Source organism: Ananas comosus, linkage group 8, assembly GCF_001540865.1.
Source record: "Ananas comosus cultivar F153 linkage group 8, ASM154086v1, whole genome shotgun sequence".
Lineage (NCBI taxonomy): Eukaryota > Viridiplantae > Streptophyta > Magnoliopsida > Poales > Bromeliaceae > Ananas > Ananas comosus.
This window is the reverse complement of record NC_033628.1, coordinates 11,173,829-11,195,540: the sequence shown is the minus strand read 5'-3', so window position 1 is coordinate 11,195,540 and position 21,712 is coordinate 11,173,829. Positions and strand designations below refer to the sequence as shown.

Sequence of the window (21,712 nt, the reverse complement as noted above, 5' to 3'; positions counted from 1 at the left end):
TGTTGTGATTTAGGACACATTTGTGAATTCTATATTACTTTTGAAATAGTTCTCATTTCAGTTACTATTGTAATAGGATCTGAATTGACTTCACTTCAAATTTTTGTATGGTTTGATTGTTTGNGAATGGTTTAAAACTATTTGTTTGATTTTCTTACCATTGAGAATATACTTCTTGAGATGATGATTATGTTAAATGGTTTAGTACTTATTTATTTTACTATTGTAATAGGATCTGAATTGACTTCACTTCAAATTTTTGTATGGTTTGATTGTTTGTTGGTGATATTTGGAATTAGCAGGAATAGTTTAAAACTATTTATTTGATTTTCTTACCATTGAGAATATACTTCTTGAGATGATAATTATGTTAAATGGTTTAGTACTTATTTATTTTTAAACTGTTGACTCATATATATAGATTGCCTATATATTTGAATAATTTATAATCAATTAAATATAAATAATTTAAAATTTTTTGAAAAAATATATCATTAATATTTTTAATTTTTTTCTAATTTTTTATCCGTCGCATCGCACGGGTTACTACACTAGTAAATAATTAAGAATTAAAATCATGTGATGCACCTTGCATAATTCATCCTTACCACTTTAAGCTATCAACCAATCAAACTTTTTCAAAAGTAGAATACCATAAATCCATTATTCACACAAAATTAACATTTTGACCGTTCATTATTCCGGTTCAATCACACACCTCCTCGATTCGGACACCTAATAAATGAATGCCCACACATCACATGACACACCATATCAGTCATTGAATTAAGAAACCAATCCTCACAGTAAGGACTTCACCAATGGCCGAGCCAAAAAACCACAAGAACCTGCTCTCTACCCTGGGACTGATGAGCATATTATTCTCCATCCCCATCGTGCTCTCCGTGATCCTCTACCGCTCCGACGACTTCGACCCGGTGCCGCTCCCCGGGGGCGACTACTTCTACTCGTTGCCCTCCGTCGCCGTGCCGGAGCACCGCGACCAAATCCTCCGAGACAGCGAGCGTGTGGGAGAAGGGCTATTGCCCGGGCCCGAGGATTTGGCCTACGATGCCGAGAACGGGCTTGTTTACACCGGCTGCTTGGATGGTTGGATCAGGAGAGTTTGGTTGGCAGGTAAAGATGAGCTCAAGGTGGAGGATTGGGTTCACATCGGCGGCCGCCCGCTTGGCCTCGCGTTTGCGCCTGACCGCAGTCTCGTCGTTGCCGACGCTCACAAGGTAAGTTCAACATCTTATGGACTTATTTAGTTTATCTATTTTGAACCGTGCAATCAGAATGAAATTTATCGATTTTGATAATTGGTGTTTGTTTTATAAAAATCGAATTTCGATTCTTATTTTATTTTGAAATAGTCAGTTTCTTTATGAATCAATTCAATTTTAAATTCAAATTAATTCATTTTAAACCAAATCACTCAAAATACTATCTCATAAACACCTCTCTTTCTCTCTGTTCATTGCTCTCCTCTCTTTTTAACTAAAATATTTTCTTAAAATTCTACATGTTCATTTTAATTTATATTTTAATAACAAATTAAATATTTTTAAATAATTCGTCGTTTCACATTAATATCTGGAAAGACCATTTTGTCTATCGTTTATGTAATTTTAAATGATCTTGTGTTGGAAAAAAATTTGGTGCAAATTTTTAATCACGTAGCCTAGGGATCAAAATTTTGGGCTTGCTTGTTATATACAATTTAATGTAGTGTTGAAACTCAGAGCAAGGTTTAGTATATGCCAGGTTTAGTATATACCTACATTGTAAGCTTTCGAAATGTACATATATAATAATTAAATATGGGCGAAGTTTTTTAGGCAAAAATTATTAATTGAACGTCAGATAACACGTAACTAATGTGACAGTTGGCAATCCGACAACGTGCATTAATTGCTTAGGGCGATATTTGTGTTCAACAGTGATCTATCAATGCATAATATTTTTGTGTGTTTTTTTTTTTTTTTTAACTCTCTATCTGGTGAAGTGCCAATATATTTTACTCAATATTTATTAGCTTATTATATTATAAATTTGTGATCAATAATGATCTATCAATAGTATAATAATATCTTCTTTTGACTAGTTTTTTTTTTTTATATACTCGCTATCCGGTGAAGTGCCAATATATTTTTTACTCAATATTATATTACCTTATTATATTATAAATTTGTGATCAATAATGATCTATCAATGCATAATAATATAATATATCTTCTTTTGACTAGGTTTTTTTTTTTTTTTTTTTTTTTTTTTTTTTTTTTTTTTTTTTTTTTTTTTTTTTTTTTTTTTAACTCTCTATCTGGCGAAGTGTCAATATATTTTACTCAATATTATATTAACTTATTATATTATAAATACTCCACAACTTTTTTTCACTTTTTATATTATATTATTTTTTACGACACTGTTTAAAAAGTAATAAATAATTTTCGATGAAAATTATTAAAAAATGTTAAAAATACAAGAAATAACCATTGGGATCCGGGCCATGCGGCCAACAGGGCCGGGTGTGGGTCAGTCGATTTAGGACCGGGCCTAAGTGCCAGCCCAGCCCGTTTCCATTGTTTTAAGGTTTTTTTTTAAAATTTATTCTTTCAAGTATTAATTTTAAATAATTAAATTTTAAATATTTTGAAAAAATTATTTAAAATTATTTATTTAATAAAAAACTATATATTTTTTTATAAAATCAAGGATAAAATTTTTTAAAGAAAATATAAAAAGGGCCGCCCGTGGTCCGGCACGGCCCGGCCCACTATGAGCTGTAGGCTGTGCTGGGCACGGTAAAAAAAAAAAAAATTGCATAACATGCATGGCGCTGATAAGACAAGCTCTTACTGTGAAGTGATGCCCATGTAGTTTTAACCACTTTAACAACCCAAATAATACTTATGGCGGTGGCTCTAAATCTACAATCATGTTAGATAAAAACTGTGTGTTAATTAACTACAATAATGTAATTGACAGGGTCTACTAAGGGTGAAACCTGATGGGAATGTAGAGCTGTTGACTGATGAGGCTGAGGGACTAAAATTCGGCTTAACCGACGGTGTCGATGTTGCCTCAGATGGACTGATCTACTTCACTGATGCGTCGTACAAATATAGCCTGGAGATGCACATGATGGACATCCTCAGCGGCCGGCCCCATGGGCGGTTGATCAGCTTCGACCCGTCCACCAATCGGACGGTCGTGCTCGTGCGCGATCTCTACTTTGCAAATGGTGTTGCACTCTCGCCTGATCAAAAGTCCCTAATCTTCTGCGAGAGTGTTTTGTAAGTTCTCTAACTCTCCAGCAGTTATTACCGGAGATATTTCGGATGAAGTTACCCATTTTAGTTGCTTTATTATAATCAATTCATGTTCTTATGGTTAACATATCCAATGTAAGATGTAGTTTTGTGATAAATACCTCTCCTCAAAGAAAATATACAATGATATATTAGACCTCTAAGTTGTTGCAGATCATACACTACATAAAGACATTAAGTTATGCTGGGAAAAGAAATGTTGTCAGATAAAAAGTAATCAACATACAGATACATTTCAGATGACACTTTGAAGTTTTAATAACATATTTTATAACAGATTCTTCTCAGATGTATATGACACTAATCTCTCACAAGTAGAATGCCGCGGTAATTTCTTGAGCACTTTGACGTGTTAAAACCTAATCGATTAACTTATTTATTCATTGATGCAGAAGAAGATGCAGAAGATATTACATTCACGGTGAAAAAAAGGGCACAATCGATGATTTTATTGAGAATTTGCCTGGATTTCCAGATAACATTCACAACGATGGTGAAGGCCGCTATTGGATCGGACTATCAGCGGTACCTAAATCTATACCTGTTTGCTGAAAAATGAGTTCACTACATGTTCTAACTTTTAGTTATTACTAAAATCCATGCCTTTGCTCTTTCATTGTAGGGAAGGACTCTTATAATGGATACACTGTTTAAGTATCCAATCCTGCGAAAATTTGTAGTCAGTCTAGAGAAGTTTGTGGCAGTTCCACTCAATCTGAAGGACTCTGGAGTTCTGAGTGTGAGTTTGGAGGGGCAGCTACTCTCTCTATATTCAGATCCTGGATTAGTTCTTGCTACCAGTGGGCTCAAAATCGGAAAGCACCTATATTATGGCTCACTCCACAAGTCCTATATTAGTAGAATTGATCTCACCCGATCGGGAGCGAGTTCTAATTGAATCCTTCTCGCCGGCGGAAGTAAGATTAGTGTCGAGGAATAATATTGTTGCATGCTTCATGGCTCTGGTCTTGGTAGTGTCAAGTTTGAAGCCTAAAGAAAACAAGTAGTGTTATTATTTGATGAATTGACGATCTTGAGTTTCACAGTACATACAAGCTGGTTGGTCAATAAATCTCTTCACCTGTTTGATCTCTAAAGCTTATAAAAGTCCATTTGATCAGTCTTAATCTCATTTTTCAGCGAGTAAGAGCATGTTCTTGGATAGAATGGTATGTTGTGACATGTACGATGGCCTAATAGCGGCATTGAGACGAATCGTGATGGTACTAATAGAAGAATATTTGGCAGAACAAGTGCATTAAATCTTGTATCGATTTGGATTTTATCACTAGCGAAGTTCGACAAATGTTCAAATCACGTTGTATCGACACTATCTATAGCAAATACGGAACCAAGCCGTGTGCAAAACTAACAATGAAAGTAATCTCAGCATAACAGAGCAACATGAACAAATAAAGAACATCAGAGACCCCTGTAACAAATCACAAATCTATTGTTGTTCCTAGTAGAAGCATGAATAATTCTCTTCGAATTCATATCTTCCGGCCGGACCGGGTTGTCATTCTCGCGCCGATAACACCAGACTTCTCTGCGAGACCCGCGGCGCCAAGATTCCTCATCTCCCTACTGCTCCTCACCGACGATCGCAAGCTACCCACTCGGCTCACGGAGAAGTCCGGGGGCACCGACTTCCTCACGCTCTCGGCCTTCTTCGCGTTCCTCTTTTTCGACAGCTCGACAGCGACATTTGGGTCCTGAGCGATCGCCTCCTCCGAGATCTCGGCTTTCTTTCTCTTCAGCCTCTCATTCCTTCGCAACGAATAGATCTCGTAGAACCTCCCTCTTTCGAAAAGCAGGCTAGCGTTGCAGGTGACCGAGGCGGTTGTGAGATTACCGCCAATAACCGGCTGCTGCTGCTCCGCATCGCAAGATTCTTCTTTTTTAGCCCTTTTCGCGAGCGCTTGTAGTTCCGACGAGATCAGATGGTAGTCGGGCTGCAGCAGCGAGATCCCGGAAACCGAGGAGCGGTTTGGGATTTGGGTTTTCTTTGCAGTTGCTAAGGATGTGAAGAACACAAAGATGATCCCAAATTATTACAAGCTTAGAGGAAAAGGATTGGAGAGGCGGAGGAGTGAAATAATTTTTGTAGTACCTGCAGGTGGGGTGGTGGTGGTTTGAACCGAAGGAATGGAGTTCGTCGCGCGGCGTGGGCGGAGGCGCCGCGGAGACAATGCGAGCGGTGGCTTTCGATCCATCGGCGAGTCGGTTTCTGATCAAGAATCGAAAGCAATAGGGAATTTAAAAAAAGAAAAAATTTTAAGGGATTTTGATGCAATTGAGTCGCACATGGAGAGGGAAAGGGAGATTACCTTCGAACTGAGAAGCTTCACTATTTTGTTTTGTTTAGGTTTCTTGGATTAAAGATTTTGGCGTGATATTTAAACGGGAGGCGAGATGGGGCTGTGCTTCAACGGTCATATTTTTCAAAATCGGCCGTCCGTTCGGCTCTATGGTACGAAAATGCCCCTGATATTTCGGGTAATTACGACTATAAACAGAAAGAATCTATGGAAAATCGGAAATAAATAAATTTCTATATTTTTCTAGTTTATTTCGTTACCCTATAATTTAATTTTTTCATTTAATCAACCGATTTAAATTAACAGAATGAAAAATATAAATTAATATAACCTGATTTTTTTTATCACTCGTTGATCTGGAGAGCTGTCATTTATGGGATGAATCTCACATTATTAAAATACTAATTTTGTATAATTTAATGTACTGATAGATTTTTCTTTTATATTTTTATTGCCAATGGTTAATTAGCCAGCCATTCATACACTCCACTACTCCAGCGAAAAAAAAATCTTAAAAGTAAAAAAAAAATGGTACTTTTAAAATTTTGGGTTATTTGTTGGGGAACCCAATATTGCAGATGCACAAATTATAAGTAATCTTATGTTCTTTTCTTTTTTGTACTATTTTATATAGAAATTTTATTTAAAAAATGATATCAATAATAATAATACAAAACGAAATCAAAAAATGTTTTATATATTTTAATTATAAGATTATATAAGCAATTGATGCATATTACTCCAGCTTGATGTGCACCTAACTTTAGAAATTCTAGCAAGGATTTATGCGTCTTCCACAAGGTCGTACCTAAAACATGTCGGTATAATGTGACACAATCAATACATATCAATCACAAAAAAAAAATTGTACGCCAACACGTTATGATATGAAAATTTTATTTTATTTAACAGCAGTATACTCTAATTACTTATGATATATATATATATATATATATATATATATATATATATATAATATATATATATTATTTTTTAAATATTTATTAAGATAATTACTTGCTAATCTCAAAAAAAAAAAAAAAAAAAGTTTTCGCCTGTGCCAATTGCACGGAGTCTATCATATTCGGGCCATAGTGGGCCATTCTTCGCTACTCGGGAGATGGTCGGCCCATTATCAGTCCCAAGTCGACGAGGATTAGGATTAAGGACCCGCAGGCCGCAGCTAGCTAGACACGATTAGAATTCGGATTCGATTCGAATTCCGCGCCTATTTAAGAAACAGAACCACCCTCGTTCGCTAGCGTACGTAGACGTAGACGCAGGTTCCCCTCCACCTCTCCCGCTCCTTCCCAAAACCCTAGGCCCGCGATCCATCGCCCATGGCGGAGTTTGTGGACCACTACTCGGTGCTGGGCCTGCCGTCGGGCGAGGAGGGGGCGAAGCTAACCCTAGGCGAGATCAAGAAGGCCTTCCGCGCGCAGTCCCTCTCGCGCCACCCTGACAAGCGCCCCGCCGACCCCGCCGCCACCGCCGACTTCCAGCGCCTCCTTGCCTCCTACGACGCCCTCCGCCACCCCTCCACCCGCCGCCTCCTCGACGCCCGCCTCCGCCTCCGCTGCCGCCGCCGCAAGCGGGATTCCGCGAGCATGCGGGATTCGCTCGCCGCGATTCTCCGGCGGTGGCGCGCCGAGTCCGCGAAGCGCAGGGCCGAGTCCGAAGCGTGCTGGGCCGAGCTCAGGAAGTGCACGGACGAGCGCGAGGCCGAGGCGGAACGGCGCATGGCCAAGCGCGAGGCCTCGTGCGAAGCCCTGGCTCGGAAATATCCTTTCCTCAAGGACCTGGTCCCTCAGTGTTTGGAGCGGTGGCGCGCCGAGTCCGAAAGACGCAGGGCCGAGTTCAGGAAGAGCGTGGACGAGCGCGAGGCCGAGTGGCGAAGGCACTGGGCCGAGTTCGAGGCCTTGTACAGAGGCTTTGTTCCGAATCATTCTTAGGACGTCGAAAATATCTAGATTTTTTTTTTCTCAATTAACGATATCATCATGTTCTGTAAGATCTTTCACATCCTCTCCCTTGTTTAGGCTTCTTCGCTAGTATTCTGAATTACGGATGCTCATTAATACAATTTGCTGCACATTTTTGCTTTAAGGTAAGGTACGCCAGAATAGTTAGTTCAATGTGAATATAAGATTCTGATGTCGCATTTGATGATGTTTGTGCTTTATTGATGAGATTTCATTTGAAAGCCCTGTATCCATCTAATAATAGCATTCGGTCCAAGTTTAGATGTAGCAAATTACGAAGTTTTAGAATTCTGTGAGTTTCACGGACCGTTCCTAACGCAAGTGGCAAAAAAGCTTGGCGGTTGGTATTCGAGATCCAAATTCGAATTCTATAATTAAGTTTATTTTTAAATGAAATAAACCAAACGGATAGCATTCTACCTTTCTCTCTCTCTTAAAAAAAAAAAGGAAGAATTCTGTAAGTTTCATAATCATTGTTTTATGCAACATGCCCATAGAATTGAGTTAAATATACCTTGGCAAGGTCTCAGAGTGAATTGAAATGATAAACACTAGTTCCCTTATTCAGGATGTAGAAGAAAATTTCTTAGATAGATTCTGGTATCTTGACAAAGCAAAGTTATTGAGACTCCAGTAGCGAGTATTGAGATTCCTACATTGCCTGTAATAATAAAATCTCTCTCCTTGCACAACACAGGTTCTCATCACACTACTTTTTTTTTTGATGCAAACAAGCTGCGGAAGCCTGTTCAAACTTCAAACAGGCTTAACCTACAGCTACTTGCCTTGTGGGCCGCGCTGGCAAGGACGACACTGCGGTCCGGTGAACTCTCATATCCTAGGATTTACTATAATTTTATATAATATATAAAATATAATAGAGTTAAATTTTATAATTCGATTATATTATTTTAAGTGATGGTAAACTCAAGAATATAAAAAGTTAAGCGTGCTAGAACTACAACTATTCTATTGGATGACTTTTTTGGAAAGTGAGGCATCACATGAATCCAATACTCCACGTGGAGCTCTGTTGTAACATTTTGCATTTCTTGAACTCACAAATCAAATTGTTTTATAATGACTTTTAATTTTCTTTTAATTTCTTTCAATTTATGGCACCTTCTTGCGTTTTATGTTTATACTACTGCATACATTGAAATAAACTCGATTAAAAATATAAAGCAGGTTTTGAATTCGAAATCTTGAAAAATAATTTTCTTGGAAAAGGAAGTTTTCATAGCTTCTGTTTTTCAAAATCAAAAGTTTGGAGAACGAAAAACAGACCTTTTCATATTATTTGGACAACAAAATTTGAACTAAAACAGACAGAAACCAAACGCCTCTTTACTTAAGAGCAAAGACGTTTAACTTTAGTAAAATGAAAGGGACAAAAAATTTAATGTGCTCTCATCCTGGAAATTATTAAAATATCATAATGTAATACTTTCTAGGGATTTTATTATTATTTTTTTTTAAGAGATAGGTGGTATGCTATTCGTTTCGTTTATTTTATTTAAAAATAAAGTAAGCTGGAAATATGAATTAACTAGGATTAGAACTTTGGATCTTGGATATCAACCACTAAATTTTTTATCACTTGCTTTAGGGACGGTCCGTTAGGAATTTTATTTATTGATAGTTATTATGTAAATAAAAAGTACACTCTGCTGAAATAAATAAATGAATAAATAAATAAATAAAATATCTCACGTGCTTAGCACGTGGCCCCGCACGACTCGGAATATCCGCCGACATATGTCACATATCCATCTCTTTTTATCGCACTCTCCTCTTCCCTTTCTCTCTCTCTCTCTCACTCACTTTTATCTCTCTTTCTACGCTGCGGCGAAACGGGACTCGTCGTCTCAACTTTGTTTCCGTCTCCTGCCAGGGTTTAGGGTAGAGAAAAGAGAAAAAAAAAATGGCGGCTCATTTAGATCTCGCAGCGCTCATCCACGTCTCTCCCTTATCCTCTCGATGCTTCTCGAAGCCCTCTCGCTTCTTGATCGCGTGCCGTTCCTCCTCCTCCGCCGCCGTGATCGCCGGCGATGCCCCGCCGCCGCCGCCTCAGGCGGCGGAGCGCACCGTCGTCCGCCTCGGCCTCCCCAGCAAGGGCCGAATGGCCGAGGAAACCCTAAATCTCCTCAAGGTTTTTCTTATGAATCTCTCTCTCGCGCGCGCGCGATGGGTTTCTTCGTTGATTGGGTTTTTGTGGATTTTGATTTCTTCGTTGATTGGGGTTTTGTGGATCTTGATGTGGGCAGAGTTGTCAATTGACGGTGAGACAGCTGAATCCGCGGCAGTACACGGCCGACATTCCGCAGGTGATCTCCTTTGACTTTTCCTCCTCTTCTTTTTTTTTTCTTTTTTTTTTTTTGGCAAGAAACGGCGATTACGGTGGTGATCTGATTTTGGAAAGGTTCCCCATCCAGTTATGTGAAGATTCTTGTGCGTCATATAATATCTTTCTGGCGAAGGAGAAATATGATCTAAATGCTTTCCCTGTTTACGTTCTAGGATCTTCTTTTTAAATCGGAACGATTATTAACTCTTTTAATGAGATTCCATTTTGCACTCCTACATGCAACAGCTAGATACTTTTCTAAACAGCTTGGACAAAGTTACGTCAAACAACAAAGAACGAATGAATGAAAGAGGGTTTTTCTCGTTTGAGGAAGACCCTTTCGATGTTCTGTTAGATACTTTGTTGTGTACCACCTTTCTTATTACCCTTTGAGAGGCCTCTTGGAAGTGGCTCTCTTCTTGCATGCTGATGCGGCATGAGGAGTTACTGCATTGTATTGTCCTTAAAAAATATTTCAAGTAAAAGCAATAGATTCTACATAGTTGAAGTTTAGGCTGTCTGGGATCTTTCTATCAATCTTTTGCTTTATTCTCATTTTGATTCATCTAAATCATTCTAAAAAATTTGGGGTACCTATATTGACAAAGCTACTTCTCATGGTTATGAATATTTAGAGATTGATTACTATATGGACCCCTCTTCCGTTATTATTACCAAAGATCATCTTTGTGTGTTTCAAATACATCAGTAGAAAAGTACCAATCATTGGTGAATAAATAAAAGTTCATCATCAGTCATATGACATTCTGATATTCTCTTATGCAGCTCTCAAACCTGGAAGTTTGGTTTCAGCGGCCCAAAGATATAGTTCGCAAATTGCAGTCAGGCGACTTAGATCTTGGTATTGTGGGTTTTGATACAGTCAGCGAGTATGGACAGGTAAATATGAGTCAAGTTATGTAATGCTAATTATCCCCTCAACCTTTACAAAGTGCTATTTTAGGATCTCTAAATTTTGTCAGTTATGACCAACGGCAGTATGATGAGAGGCTATTCCAGGAATTGCAGTAGAATGGCCTGTCAGCATAACTGGTCTTATAACTGCCCTTAAGGGTTCATGTTCATGTTTCTTTAATTTGAAAACAACAGTATAACAATCAATGAGTGTTAGGGATTAGGATATTAAAGTCGTCAACTTAACATGAGCTTTGCATTATTCTAGAAGTTTTATGATTGCATTGCTCATTGTTTGCATATGACCATTATTAATCATGTACAAGAATTCTGTCACTACTATAAGAATTGTAACATGAGAAGAGAGAGAGAAATGAGAATTTCGATGAAGAATTGATGCAACAATCTGTATAATAACTCTCAAATATCTAGGCTTGACCTTTTTTTCACTTTATGATTCAAGTTCTTATTCATTAATTATTTCTTAATGTTGTCATTGCATAGCTCTATCTCTTTTGTCAAAGGAATTTATCTTTACTTGTCTTTTCTATAACTCTGTCTCCTTTTTGTGCTTTTGCTTTGAATATCTAATTGCTTCTCACTTAAAAAAAAAAAAAAAAAATCTGAAAATCAATTTCCTTTTTTCTTTTTCTTTTTTTTTTTGCAATTTGATCGTGGTGTTGTGTAAATTCACTAACTGTTAGATTGATGAGTTTCTCTATTGATGTTAAATTTATGCTTGTTTATGCGTGTTTGACTCTTTTGCGGAAGTATGTTCTTATAAAAGGGTTTGGAAGCAGGCAAATGAAGACTTGGTTATCGTCCATGATGCACTTGAGTATGGAGCTTGTCGTTTATCTCTTGCGGTATGTTACTTTGTCCTGGTGTGTACATCTGAAATTAGCACTTGGCCTTGTGTGCTTTAAGATGACATATGATATGGACTTCAAAATTTGATTGATCAGATTCCCAAGGAAGGCATTTTTGAGAACATAAACTCCCTGGATGAATTAGCACAAATGCCTAAATGGACAGAGGACAGGCCATTAAGGGTCGTGACTGCGTTCACACACGTACGATCACTTCCCGTCTTGATTTCATTAAGGTGCTTCTTTGCTTGTAGAATATAGGTGCTTAAATATTGGATAATGTTATATCATTTGGAAACAGCTAGGCCCCAAATTTTTGAAAGAGAAGGGTTTGAAGCATGTCACTTTCTCAAGCGCTGATGGAGCCCTTGAATCTTATCCTGCGGTAAGAATATCTTTGACGGCATGTGCACCTTTTTTCCTTGAGAAATAATTAATTTTCTTAAGGTAGTTCCTTATGCTTTGACCCCCGCTGCACTGCCCCGTCTCCTTTCCATGTGTGTTGTGTCTATTGCTTACTCGCTGGATAGCTGAAAGATAATCTTTTCGTCCGCTCAACTAATTAGTTACTTTTCTGCATATTAATGAAATTGAGTTCCTTGCAATGTAATCTTCAACATCTTTTGGTAGTAGATGACAAGTTTGATTATCCTTGGATATAGAGTCTCTTATGTAGTCATACATTATCCTACTCAAGATTCTCTATTTGTCCTCAGTTGTCCTTTGGAAACCACCTGAGATCTAATCCAACATCAAGCTAATAGAAGACTACACAAATGTGCCATTTTGTTCCATCTCAATGTTCGTTTACCTGCCTAGTCCAATTTAAACATCACTAATATCCGAAGCAATCCAATATTTGTTAGAGCTTGTATCACTATAACAGTTGCTGGAGTATTTAAATCGTATGCACTCTTTGTTATTATAATGTTGAATGCTGCTAAGTATGCTTTATGGTCCAAAATGCATTACTCATGTAAATACATATATGAATTTCTTTCAATATGTTCTGATGTTTCAGATGGGCATAGCAGATGCCATCGTTGATCTTGTGAGTAGTGGAACAACACTTCGTGAAAATAATTTGAAAGAAATTGAAGGCGGGGTTGTCTTACAAAGCCAAGTAAGTACTGACTCAGTCTGGTGAACTAATTCCTTGATGTAATGCAGCCACTGGTTTTGACTGATTTGATTCTTATGCAAATTGATTGTTATGCAGGCTGTGCTTGTTGCTAGCAGGACATCCTTGCACACGCGCATGGGTGTGTTGGAGATTACTCATGAGATGCTGGAAAGGCTAGAGGCTCACCTGAGGGCAACCGGGGAGATTTTGGTAAAGATAGAATTTTATCTTTTGTATACCATCAGAATGGCTGTTTTTATATACTTTATTTCTATTTCCATATTTAAGGTGACAGCAAACATGAGGGGAAACAGTGCAGAAGAAGTGGCAGAGCGAGTTCTTAGCCAAACATCATTATCCGGCTTGCAGGTATCTACTTTGAAAATACTTTTACATAATCCAGTTTGGTTATTTAAATGATCTCTTTGGTCAATGTAATGGTTATGTGAACAACTAGTTTTTAACTTATTTTCATGGATACAATCACATGACCTTGGAACAAGAAATGATTTAAAATATAGAGAACTGTGAGTTTTTAACTTATTTTAACGGTACTGACCCCCCCCTTTTTCTTTCATATCAACAGGGGCCTACTGTGAGTCCAGTTTTCTGCAGACGTAATGGCAAGGTCACAGTGGACTATTACGCAATTAACATATGTGTGCCCCAACAATTGCTTTATAAGTCTATTCAGCAACTAAGATCTGTGAGTTGCTAATATTGATTGCTCTATCTACGTTCATTTCACTACTTGTGCAAAATCTTGGAATCCTTTGGTCGAACTCAATTGTGTGAGGTGATGAATGATTATGAAACTAAAATTTTAATAGAAGCATTTGTGTAGCCTTCATCTGAAAGAGAACCCTCAATGATCCTGATCTATTAGATTTAATAGAGTTATCTTCAGCACACATATAAAAGTACTGGTGTATAAACGTTCTGATTATTTTGCAATTTCTAGATTGGCGGCAGTGGGGTGTTGGTTTCAAAGCTGACGTATATTTTTGACGAAGAAACTCCGAGATGGCGCAAGCTTCTCACACAACTTGGATTGTGAGAGAGTCTTTTAATCACAGGAACTCTTCTTCCACCGCGTATGTTCTTGTAGGCAATTATGGTGATTGATCTCGGCTGTCAAAACAGGCTTCATGAGGTTATTTTTGAATATCCTTCAGAAGTAACTTATTTATTATTTGATTGCTGTTGGGACATGCTGAGCGAATTGCTTAGGATGTAGCGATAACTGCTTGTGACTCGCATATCTACGTAATCTTGGATTGTAAGTTTATAATTTTGCCTCTGTCTGCGATGACCTGTGTTCACCTGTAACAAATGGAGTACATAAGCAGTTGTTTACTCTTTTTACATAGGTTTTATAATATTCCGTTACTTTCAAGCATTTTAATAATTGACCAAAATGCAGGTATTGCCATTCAAGCAGATGTTGTTATGATCTGTCAAAATCTCGGAGTGCATGTTGGTTTGCTCTGGCGGCACCTGTAGAACTGCTTAAAATTAATTAATTCTTATTAAGGGGTAGTGCTTATTAGTTCATTAGCCAATTTTGGTCCGTAAATTATCAACATGAGTCTAGATCCGTCTTGTACTTTTCTCTGTATTCCCTTATTGTATCTGGTTAGCATATTTCCATTATTGTATCATGTCATGAATTAGCATATTTCCCTTACCGTATCAGGTCAGAAGTTAGTAATGTGCTGTTGTGTGAAATGTTTCTTTGTTCTATTAGTTCTCTTGAAATATCTCATCTAGATATCCGTTAGTATTGGTGTCTGCAGAGACTTCTTTTTCATTGGAGAGGAGGGTTTTGCTTTTAATGACTTTATGGATTGTTAAGATTCTCGAAAAGATAACTGATTCATTGTTATCGGTTTCTCTCACCTCAAGGTAAACAAGCAGATGAAATGCCACATGGTATTATAAAATCTTGCCTCAAACAATGAACGTTACTTTGTCGATCGCTTATTATGCCTTTTATTTCTTGAATTGTCTCGTAAAGTTGTGAGGATATAATTTATTGCTGCTGCTGCTGGAATAGTGAGACCGTTTCGGAGCAGATCTCATTGTATGTTGAATTACAATACAGAGATTATTCTACTTTTGGTTTAGCTGGGTCTTTATTAATGAGGCAAATTTATCTGGAGTAACTAGATTTATTAGCTCATTTCATTTAATTCAATTAATCTTCCTTAAGTCTCAAAATTAAAGATGCATAACAAAATCTGCAATGAATCAAAGTGACAAAAAATAACAGCCCGCAGACAAATATGAAAATAATAAAAGTGCTTTATGTAACCACAATAGTGCTGCTAATGAAATAAAACATTCACTGTTAAGGTTTAATATTACTATACAACTAAAATCATGCAGAGAAGCCGGTTACAAAGAACACCACCTCCAGGTGATTTTGCGTCTTCCAAGGCAACCAGAAGATACTATATCCTGCAGTTGGCCGCTGAATACAAGCATAAAATGTACGGATCAGATAAATTAAAATTAAGGGGAAAACACATGGAAAAGATAATGCATCATTTGCATCGAGATTCATTCAATCATAACAAAATGAAAATAAACCATCTGCATCTATAGAAACTGCAGAAACAAGGGAAATAAATTACTTACTGCAGTAGACAAATTGGTTGAAATCCAGTGTAACTCTTCCTTGCTTGCTCGTGTCAAAAGAATTGAACAAATTACTGCAAAAGAAGGTAACCGAATAACAGATGACCTACATACTTGAAAGAAAAAGGACAAAATCTATCAAAAACATACAAAAAGTTTGGCACGACAATGACGCATTATGTCGAGGGCATAAAACAGAAGTTATCATCACAACTAAAATGAGAGTTGAAGATTTTGGGATCCTTTTACATGTCACAACCACTGACAAACATGATTTGGAAAGATGAGATAATAAAAGCAAGAAAGCGTATCATTAGTTACATTAATGGTTCTATGAACTTGGAATGAGCATAAAGAAATTAATGATACTTCTCAGGCCACATTTTTGCATAATTACGCATATGTTTTACGGAAGAGTCATATATCAGCCAGGCTTTCTTGATACTCTTAGCAAGGCTACAACAGAGCTTTGGGAAACTGATTTGCCAAACACCCTCCATGGATGAACCTAAGAATTGGATGAAATGCCATTCACATATAGCTAATTCCCTTTCTTTGGTTAACTAAAATCAATTAATGATTTGCATTGATTTCTGATGATAGCAAATGTGATGATTCGCTGTCCAATTTGTTGTGAATTCAGTTACTTCAAGATAAATTTGTCAGTCCAACAATGCCCTTTCTACTTAATATGTAATTAGGATAAAACAGGAAAGTAAAATGATGTAATTGAAGTGAATTATTTCATGAGAAAAGACATATTCAACCCCAAATTCAATTCACTCGAATTCTCTGAACTGAATATCTATTCAATTCTACATTGATTTTGTACCAAAGAAAGTACAAATGATGTGTCTTATGGCATAAGACTCCCGCCTGTATGAGTTTTGGAGAGGACAGCAGGAAGCATCATCCCCACAATAATAACATACAGAATTTAGTATGAAGTAATAAATGAGCAGAAGTAAAGGGGGGGGAAATAACAGAAAAAGAAATCTAGACAAATAGCAGATGGGAGCATGTCATGTATGAAGCCATACATACCGAGCTGACTGTATGAATATACAAAGCGATATGAACTCATCCAACCGAATCATTCCCATCTTGTTCTTGTCAAAGCTCTAGTAATTATCAAGTGACAAATCAAATAACATTTTCCAATCACTGTAATAGAGAATTCTTTCATAATGACCAAATGCCAGAATAGTACTAACATGCACAAATAAAAGGAAAAATACAAAACAGAGATTTTACGTTATGGAAACAATCCTACTAGCTAACTCAGCATGTCACACGTATATGACACAGCAAATGCATCGGATAATTCTTTCAAATACTCGAGTTCTTAAAGCATATGCTAAGCCCGCTGTTTTTGAACAAATTTTGGCTAACTATTTCTCTAGTAATCCCAAATATTGTTATCCAAAATTTTTTATTCTGTTGCTTGTTACTGATGATATCAATTTGTAATTAAACATTATGTTTAAACTGCTGCAAATAAATCCACCACTTTCAGTTCCAATAACCTGGTGGACTTGATTGCATGCAATCTAGGGCTCATATAAAGTGATTAAAACAAGAATACTTAATCAACGAATCTATTAGTAGAATAACAAATCATATTAGATGACAATTTGTAATCTCAATATCCATTGTTCAAGGAACAAATATTATATGGTCATAAAACATTATCGTGCATCAATATTTGATTGGAAAAAGCTTCATCATATTTATACAAAACTACTTCAGCCATGCATTTTAAGTATGAAGCATGAAAACGAACTACAGGCACTATTGTGGTTAAGAAAACATTTGTTCATTATAGGATAAAAGCCTTGAAGCTTTATCCTAAAGTTAATTCTCTGACACGAATTCTTTGCTGCTGTAGCAAGTGCATTACAAGCCATTTGATTCTACAAATGCTACCAATCTATCATAAATCAAAAAATATCCATGGATAGGTGAATATAAAATAGGTTTGAGCCTTCCACTTTGTCAAGTAAAATAAGAGTGTATATTACCTCACAGACTGTGTAGAAGGCGGGCGAATCAAGCGAGAAACCGAGTTTGACTAAGGCCTGGAATAATAATTTGTTATTGATGATAAATTTGGACTTAACGAAGCAATGTTAAAAAAGAAGAATACCAAGGAGAAATAACATTTGAGTCATAACATTTGAGTCTCTATAATGTACGAAACATGTATGAATAAATATGTATGAACAATTGCAAACAGGAGTTAATGAAAAGTAATCCTCCATGTTTCATCAAACCAGGACGCTAAAAGAATTTGTAAAACCTATCTCCTTCTTGACATGAACCGATTAATGTGAATTCTCATATAAATAAGGGTTTGAATCAAGGATTTAAGTGCCCATCATTATGGGCGGTATCTATCGCGCCGTATTGTGCTAACAAGATATCGGCACGATACAATCCCCGTGCCGATGGCACAGCTCAAGGCCCTCTATTCTTTAAATTAGTAAGTAATTTTCTCAATAAAGTTCAAAAGATTTGATAAAAATACATAATAAACAATTAGAATGTTTTGTTGCTAAAGAAAATAAATATTTTATGATATAATGTGTTGGTACACATGAAATTTTTATGACCAGCACGTATCGGCATGGCCTAGCACGCATCGTGTCGTACCGTGTCGGCAAGTTTCCGGCACGACCCCATGCTACGACACTGAAATTCTTGGTTTGAATGCATTAGTCCTAAGGCTACTTGCAATTAGTCAAAAGTTCCAGAATTACCCGTTCGATTAATTATACAACTAACAGTGTAAAATAGTAGTTCCCAGCATTCCTGATCAAGATATCTGTCTCAATAAGACAACAGAGAGCTAGTATATACAGTTTTCATAACGTTCAAGTTAGTGCATGCTACTGTTCAGTATGGTGCCAATTCAATGAACAAACACAGAGCATGGCCCAACGGGCACAGGATAATTGGTACCTCGCTAGCCTATTGCTCACATTTGTACGTTGCTAGCCTATTTCTCACATTGTTTCGCATATGAAGCCTTATTCCATGCCAAAATAATAAAATAATTGACTACGTCAGTTGGTGCACTTGATAATACCTGTGTTGACATCAAAAGATGTAGTAAAATATACCATGCCATATTATATATAACTAAAGGAGAAAATTATATAACATTATACTTCATGATTGAATTCTGGAATGCGTGTATGAATACCTCGTAAACCTCATCAAGATTTAGAAATCCACGATCCCTAGAGAGAAAAACAAAAGGATCCGAGAAGAGTTAGAGCAATACTTTAATCTATATCTTTAAAAATGAAACAAAAGTACTTAAATATTGTTTAATTCAAATATGAAACCCCTCAAGTTAAAAAGCTAATTTGGGCCTATGAAAGTTAGAATAGAATGAATGCTACAGCATACAGTAAAATATTTATATATATATGCAGCCAAAGAACAAATCATAGTAGCAAAAGAGCGCACCTGAACACCTTCATTTTATACCACTAAACAAATAATAAATATTCTTCAGTAAGTCTATAGCATAATTACACTTCATTATTGATTAAAGCAGTCAGACATGAAAAAAGCAAGAACTAGTTGTATATACCTCAATACTTATTGTATTTATTAGTTGGACTAAAAACACTCTACGTGATTGCAAAATCTTAATGCAAACTTCATCAAGACAACTTATTCTATTCTTATAATCAACACTCTGCAGTTATACAGTAACCCCTGAAGTAGCCTAATTTTGGTGAAAAACTATATTGGCTTCTTCATGGCTTACTAATAACATAACATGATTATGACGAAAGGAAAGGTAAAAGGCGACCAAAAGAGTAATAGCATGTCCAAACCCTTTGTTCAAATATGAAGTTGCACTGAAAACTTACTCAAATAAGGTTTTGGCTGTAATAACTTAATATTACAGCTACAACACTCCATTTTCGTTTTTGTAATCTTCAGCTAAAATACAAAGCTTAATTTGCAACAAATAATTGATGAGGTTATGAATAGAAAAGAAGACCTTTGCAGGGCTGAGAAGACATTTTGAACCTGCAATGATTGCCACAAATTAGTTGATATGTCACCCAGAAACAACTGTTCAGATTAAAAGAAAAAAAAGGTATGGGAGCATTGACAGATTACATCATCCTTTAAAAGACAAAAGAAGATATCACATAGCAGAAAAGAGTTTGTGAATTTTAGCCTCGGAAATAAAATAAGAAATTGCAATATGAAAAGCAAATCTAATCAAGTAAAAAAGGAGATAGGCATTAGTTCTGTGTTCAAATAACATCTACACATTTCCTAGAAAGAGACAACTTGTGTGTTTCTGATACTACATTAAAGTAAAACCAAGTTCTTTTCCACGCCATATCCAACTAAAACCGAGTATCAATAACCAAGAGACACCGAAGATAGAAAATACCATGTGTAATAGATCAGAGTGTTCTACTAATGAAAGAGAAGAGCTAGTTGGTCCAATAAGTTCGAGCGGAGTTAAAATGCACCTATGTTTGGTAGGATACAACAGAGTTTGAGAAAAATCACACAGAAGCATGTAAATACAAATGAAAATTTTAACTCTTGGCAATAACGTGATGTATAACTTTGAATTTCATCATAAAGTTGCAATATCACTTCAATATACAATATACAACATAAATTACTAACAAATTCACATCTGGAATACAAACCTTGAGCAGATACTTGTTAAGAGCTACAAATTCTGCAAAGGAAAAACCATATAGTTAGAAAACAAAAAAAAAATCAAGAAAAACTGATATTATAACAAATTAAAGGTATATGAACTTCTGAAGGATTTAAAAAAGGACTACATAGTTATTATCTCCATAATGACTCACTACGTTTGTTTGTCTTAATCTTTCAAAACAGTTCATTGCATGTAGCACGCTGATAAATCATAAATTATAAAGGTTATCCAAAATTATCATGTAAGCCGTACACTGTACAGAAGGGTAGTCGGCAATGAACCCATATAGCAGTTGTCGCTTATACATACATAATTACAAATAAAATCATAAAACGGTTGTACCACTAAGATCAGCCATAGAAAATGTCCAAGTTACTAAGCCTGTAGAAATAATCATGATATTTTGCACATTTATATGTAGTACAGAAACTCTTATAAGTTACAATATGCAATCAACTGAAGATGCTATCTATGTTTCTGTGTTCATGTGCATGATGACCATGCAATGCCAAGACACCGACTGTTTCTCCTTTCCTGTTATTTCCATCTTAGCTCTAGCTATTTACTAATTAATTTAATTACATGAAACTCTAAAGCCCTTATTTCACCAAAGAAAATAGCAAAATTCGCACAAAACTGAGATCAAAGAAGCTCAGATCTTGGGGCACTCAAATGAGCCTACAGAACCGTACGGCAAAAATACAATACAAGCCCTCCGATTTCCAATTCAAGCATGCAATTACAACACAATCGTATACCTACAATCGAGAACGGCGATAAAACCCACCTTCGAAGTTCATCGTGCCGTTCCTATCAAAGTCGTACATCCTACAAATCATCAAGCAACAACATAATTACACAAACCCCCCAAATTTCTCACATCAAGAAGAAACCAAGATAAGCGCTAAAAAGAATCGATCGGTAACAACTAGGGCAACGAGGAGAGAAACCTTATCATCTGCTGGACGACGGAGAGAGGGAAATTGAGGTTTCCCACGGCGAGCGCCCTCTGCGACGATCTCCGCGGGGATCAAGGAGACGAGAGATTTTAGGGTTAGGGCCACAAAGAGGGAGATGGATCAAGAAGGAGAGGAATTAGGGTTTTGTGATGGACCTGGAGCTGGGGGGCGGCGACGTTGCCCGTGTGATCGGAGTCGACGCGGTCGAACCACTCCCGAAGAACCCCGATGTTCTCCATCGTAAATCTGAATAGGATCATCACGAGTAGACGCCGATATTTATATGTAACTCTCAGTTAAATTTTTTTTTCTTTTAAAAAAAAATCTAGTTAAATTAAAAAAATTATAATATAAAACTTTATTTGAACTATTCATCTCATCCTTTTAAATTTAAATTTTACCATTCAATTTTTTAATTTATTTAATTTAAGTCACTCAACCGCACTTTGTGTTAAAATTTGAGCTACTTACTTACTTACTTTAATAAAATATATACTCACTGAATATATG

The 21,712-nt window shown here is 36.6% G+C and overlaps 5 protein-coding genes across 8 annotated transcripts; 3 read left to right on the top strand and 2 right to left on the bottom strand.

The window, feature by feature from the left end:
* LOC109713629 (protein STRICTOSIDINE SYNTHASE-LIKE 5-like) lies at positions 739-4,432 on the top strand. The gene is made up of 4 exons (XM_020237783.1): positions 739-1,241; positions 2,992-3,299; positions 3,728-3,860; positions 3,958-4,432. Exons 1-4 carry the CDS (start codon positions 822-824, stop codon positions 4,231-4,233), a joined length of 1,137 nt encoding a protein of 378 aa, XP_020093372.1. The 5' UTR covers positions 739-821; the 3' UTR covers positions 4,234-4,432.
* LOC109713630 lies at positions 4,541-5,691 on the bottom strand. Its single transcript, XM_020237784.1, has 3 exons — positions 5,666-5,691; positions 5,449-5,565; positions 4,541-5,352 (listed from the first exon to the last, which is right to left on the bottom strand). The coding sequence occupies exons 2-3, from the start codon at positions 5,549-5,551 to the stop codon at positions 4,829-4,831; spliced, it is 627 nt and encodes a 208-aa protein (XP_020093373.1). The 5' UTR covers positions 5,552-5,565; positions 5,666-5,691; the 3' UTR covers positions 4,541-4,828.
* LOC109714649 (pre-mRNA-splicing factor cwf23-like) lies at positions 6,985-7,608 on the top strand. The gene has a single exon (XM_020239345.1). It carries the CDS (start codon positions 6,997-6,999, stop codon positions 7,606-7,608), a length of 612 nt encoding a protein of 203 aa, XP_020094934.1. The 5' UTR covers positions 6,985-6,996.
* LOC109714454 (ATP phosphoribosyltransferase, chloroplastic-like) lies at positions 9,432-14,790 on the top strand. 2 transcript variants are annotated; one of them, XR_002217381.1, is made up of 12 exons: positions 9,432-9,790; positions 9,906-9,965; positions 10,772-10,885; positions 11,701-11,766; positions 11,866-11,973; positions 12,071-12,154; positions 12,791-12,892; positions 12,989-13,102; positions 13,181-13,261; positions 13,479-13,598; positions 13,854-14,045; positions 14,316-14,790. XR_002217381.1 is itself a non-coding variant. In XM_020239091.1 (11 exons), the coding sequence occupies exons 1-11, from the start codon at positions 9,563-9,565 to the stop codon at positions 13,947-13,949; spliced, it is 1,173 nt and encodes a 390-aa protein (XP_020094680.1). In that variant the 5' UTR covers positions 9,432-9,562; the 3' UTR covers positions 13,950-14,300. The 2 variants fall into 2 exon arrangements, 1 of the variants encoding a protein (XP_020094680.1); XM_020239091.1 differs by lacking the exon at positions 14,316-14,790 and having other exon boundaries at positions 13,854-14,300.
* On the bottom strand, positions 15,149-21,458 carry LOC109714342 (peflin-like). Of its 3 annotated transcripts, none has more exons than XM_020238925.1 (10): positions 21,358-21,458; positions 21,194-21,252; positions 21,031-21,071; positions 20,227-20,258; positions 19,554-19,582; positions 18,738-18,774; positions 17,554-17,610; positions 16,577-16,653; positions 15,533-15,606; positions 15,149-15,365 (listed from the first exon to the last, which is right to left on the bottom strand). In XM_020238925.1, exons 1-10 carry the CDS (start codon positions 21,439-21,441, stop codon positions 15,346-15,348), a joined length of 510 nt encoding a protein of 169 aa, XP_020094514.1. In that variant the 5' UTR covers positions 21,442-21,458; the 3' UTR covers positions 15,149-15,345. The 3 variants fall into 3 exon arrangements, with proteins under 3 accessions (XP_020094514.1, XP_020094515.1, XP_020094516.1); XM_020238926.1 differs by having other exon boundaries at positions 21,194-21,201; XM_020238927.1 differs by having other exon boundaries at positions 21,194-21,262; positions 21,358-21,440.

Excerpts from the sequence above, each read along its gene's own strand:
- LOC109713629 (XM_020237783.1), top strand. The coding sequence starts at position 822 with ATGGCCGAGCCAAAAAACCACAAGAACCTGCTCTCTACCCTGGGACTG. Across the intron at positions 1,242-2,991 it reads TCGTTGCCGACGCTCACAAG|GGTCTACTAAGGGTGAAACC; the intron begins GTAAGTTCAACA and ends TGTAATTGACAG. Across the intron at positions 3,300-3,727 it reads ATCTTCTGCGAGAGTGTTTT|AAGAAGATGCAGAAGATATT; the intron begins GTAAGTTCTCTA and ends TCATTGATGCAG.
- LOC109713630 (XM_020237784.1), bottom strand. The coding sequence starts at position 5,551 with ATGGATCGAAAGCCACCGCTCGCATTGTCTCCGCGGCGCCTCCGCCCA. Across the intron at positions 5,353-5,448 it reads CACCACCACCCCACCTGCAG|CAACTGCAAAGAAAACCCAA; the intron begins GTACTACAAAAA and ends TCACATCCTTAG.
- LOC109714649 (XM_020239345.1), top strand. The coding sequence starts at position 6,997 with ATGGCGGAGTTTGTGGACCACTACTCGGTGCTGGGCCTGCCGTCGGGC.
- LOC109714454 (XM_020239091.1), top strand. The coding sequence starts at position 9,563 with ATGGCGGCTCATTTAGATCTCGCAGCGCTCATCCACGTCTCTCCCTTA. Across the intron at positions 12,155-12,790 it reads CCCTTGAATCTTATCCTGCG|ATGGGCATAGCAGATGCCAT; the intron begins GTAAGAATATCT and ends CTGATGTTTCAG. Across the intron at positions 12,893-12,988 it reads GGGTTGTCTTACAAAGCCAA|GCTGTGCTTGTTGCTAGCAG; the intron begins GTAAGTACTGAC and ends ATTGTTATGCAG.
- LOC109714342 (XM_020238925.1), bottom strand. The coding sequence starts at position 21,441 with ATGGAGAACATCGGGGTTCTTCGGGAGTGGTTCGACCGCGTCGACTCC. Across the intron at positions 19,583-20,226 it reads TTAACAAGTATCTGCTCAAG|GTTCAAAATGTCTTCTCAGC; the intron begins GTTTGTATTCCA and ends CAATCATTGCAG. Across the intron at positions 17,611-18,737 it reads ATCTTGATGAGGTTTACGAG|GCCTTAGTCAAACTCGGTTT; the intron begins GTATTCATACAC and ends TTATTATTCCAG.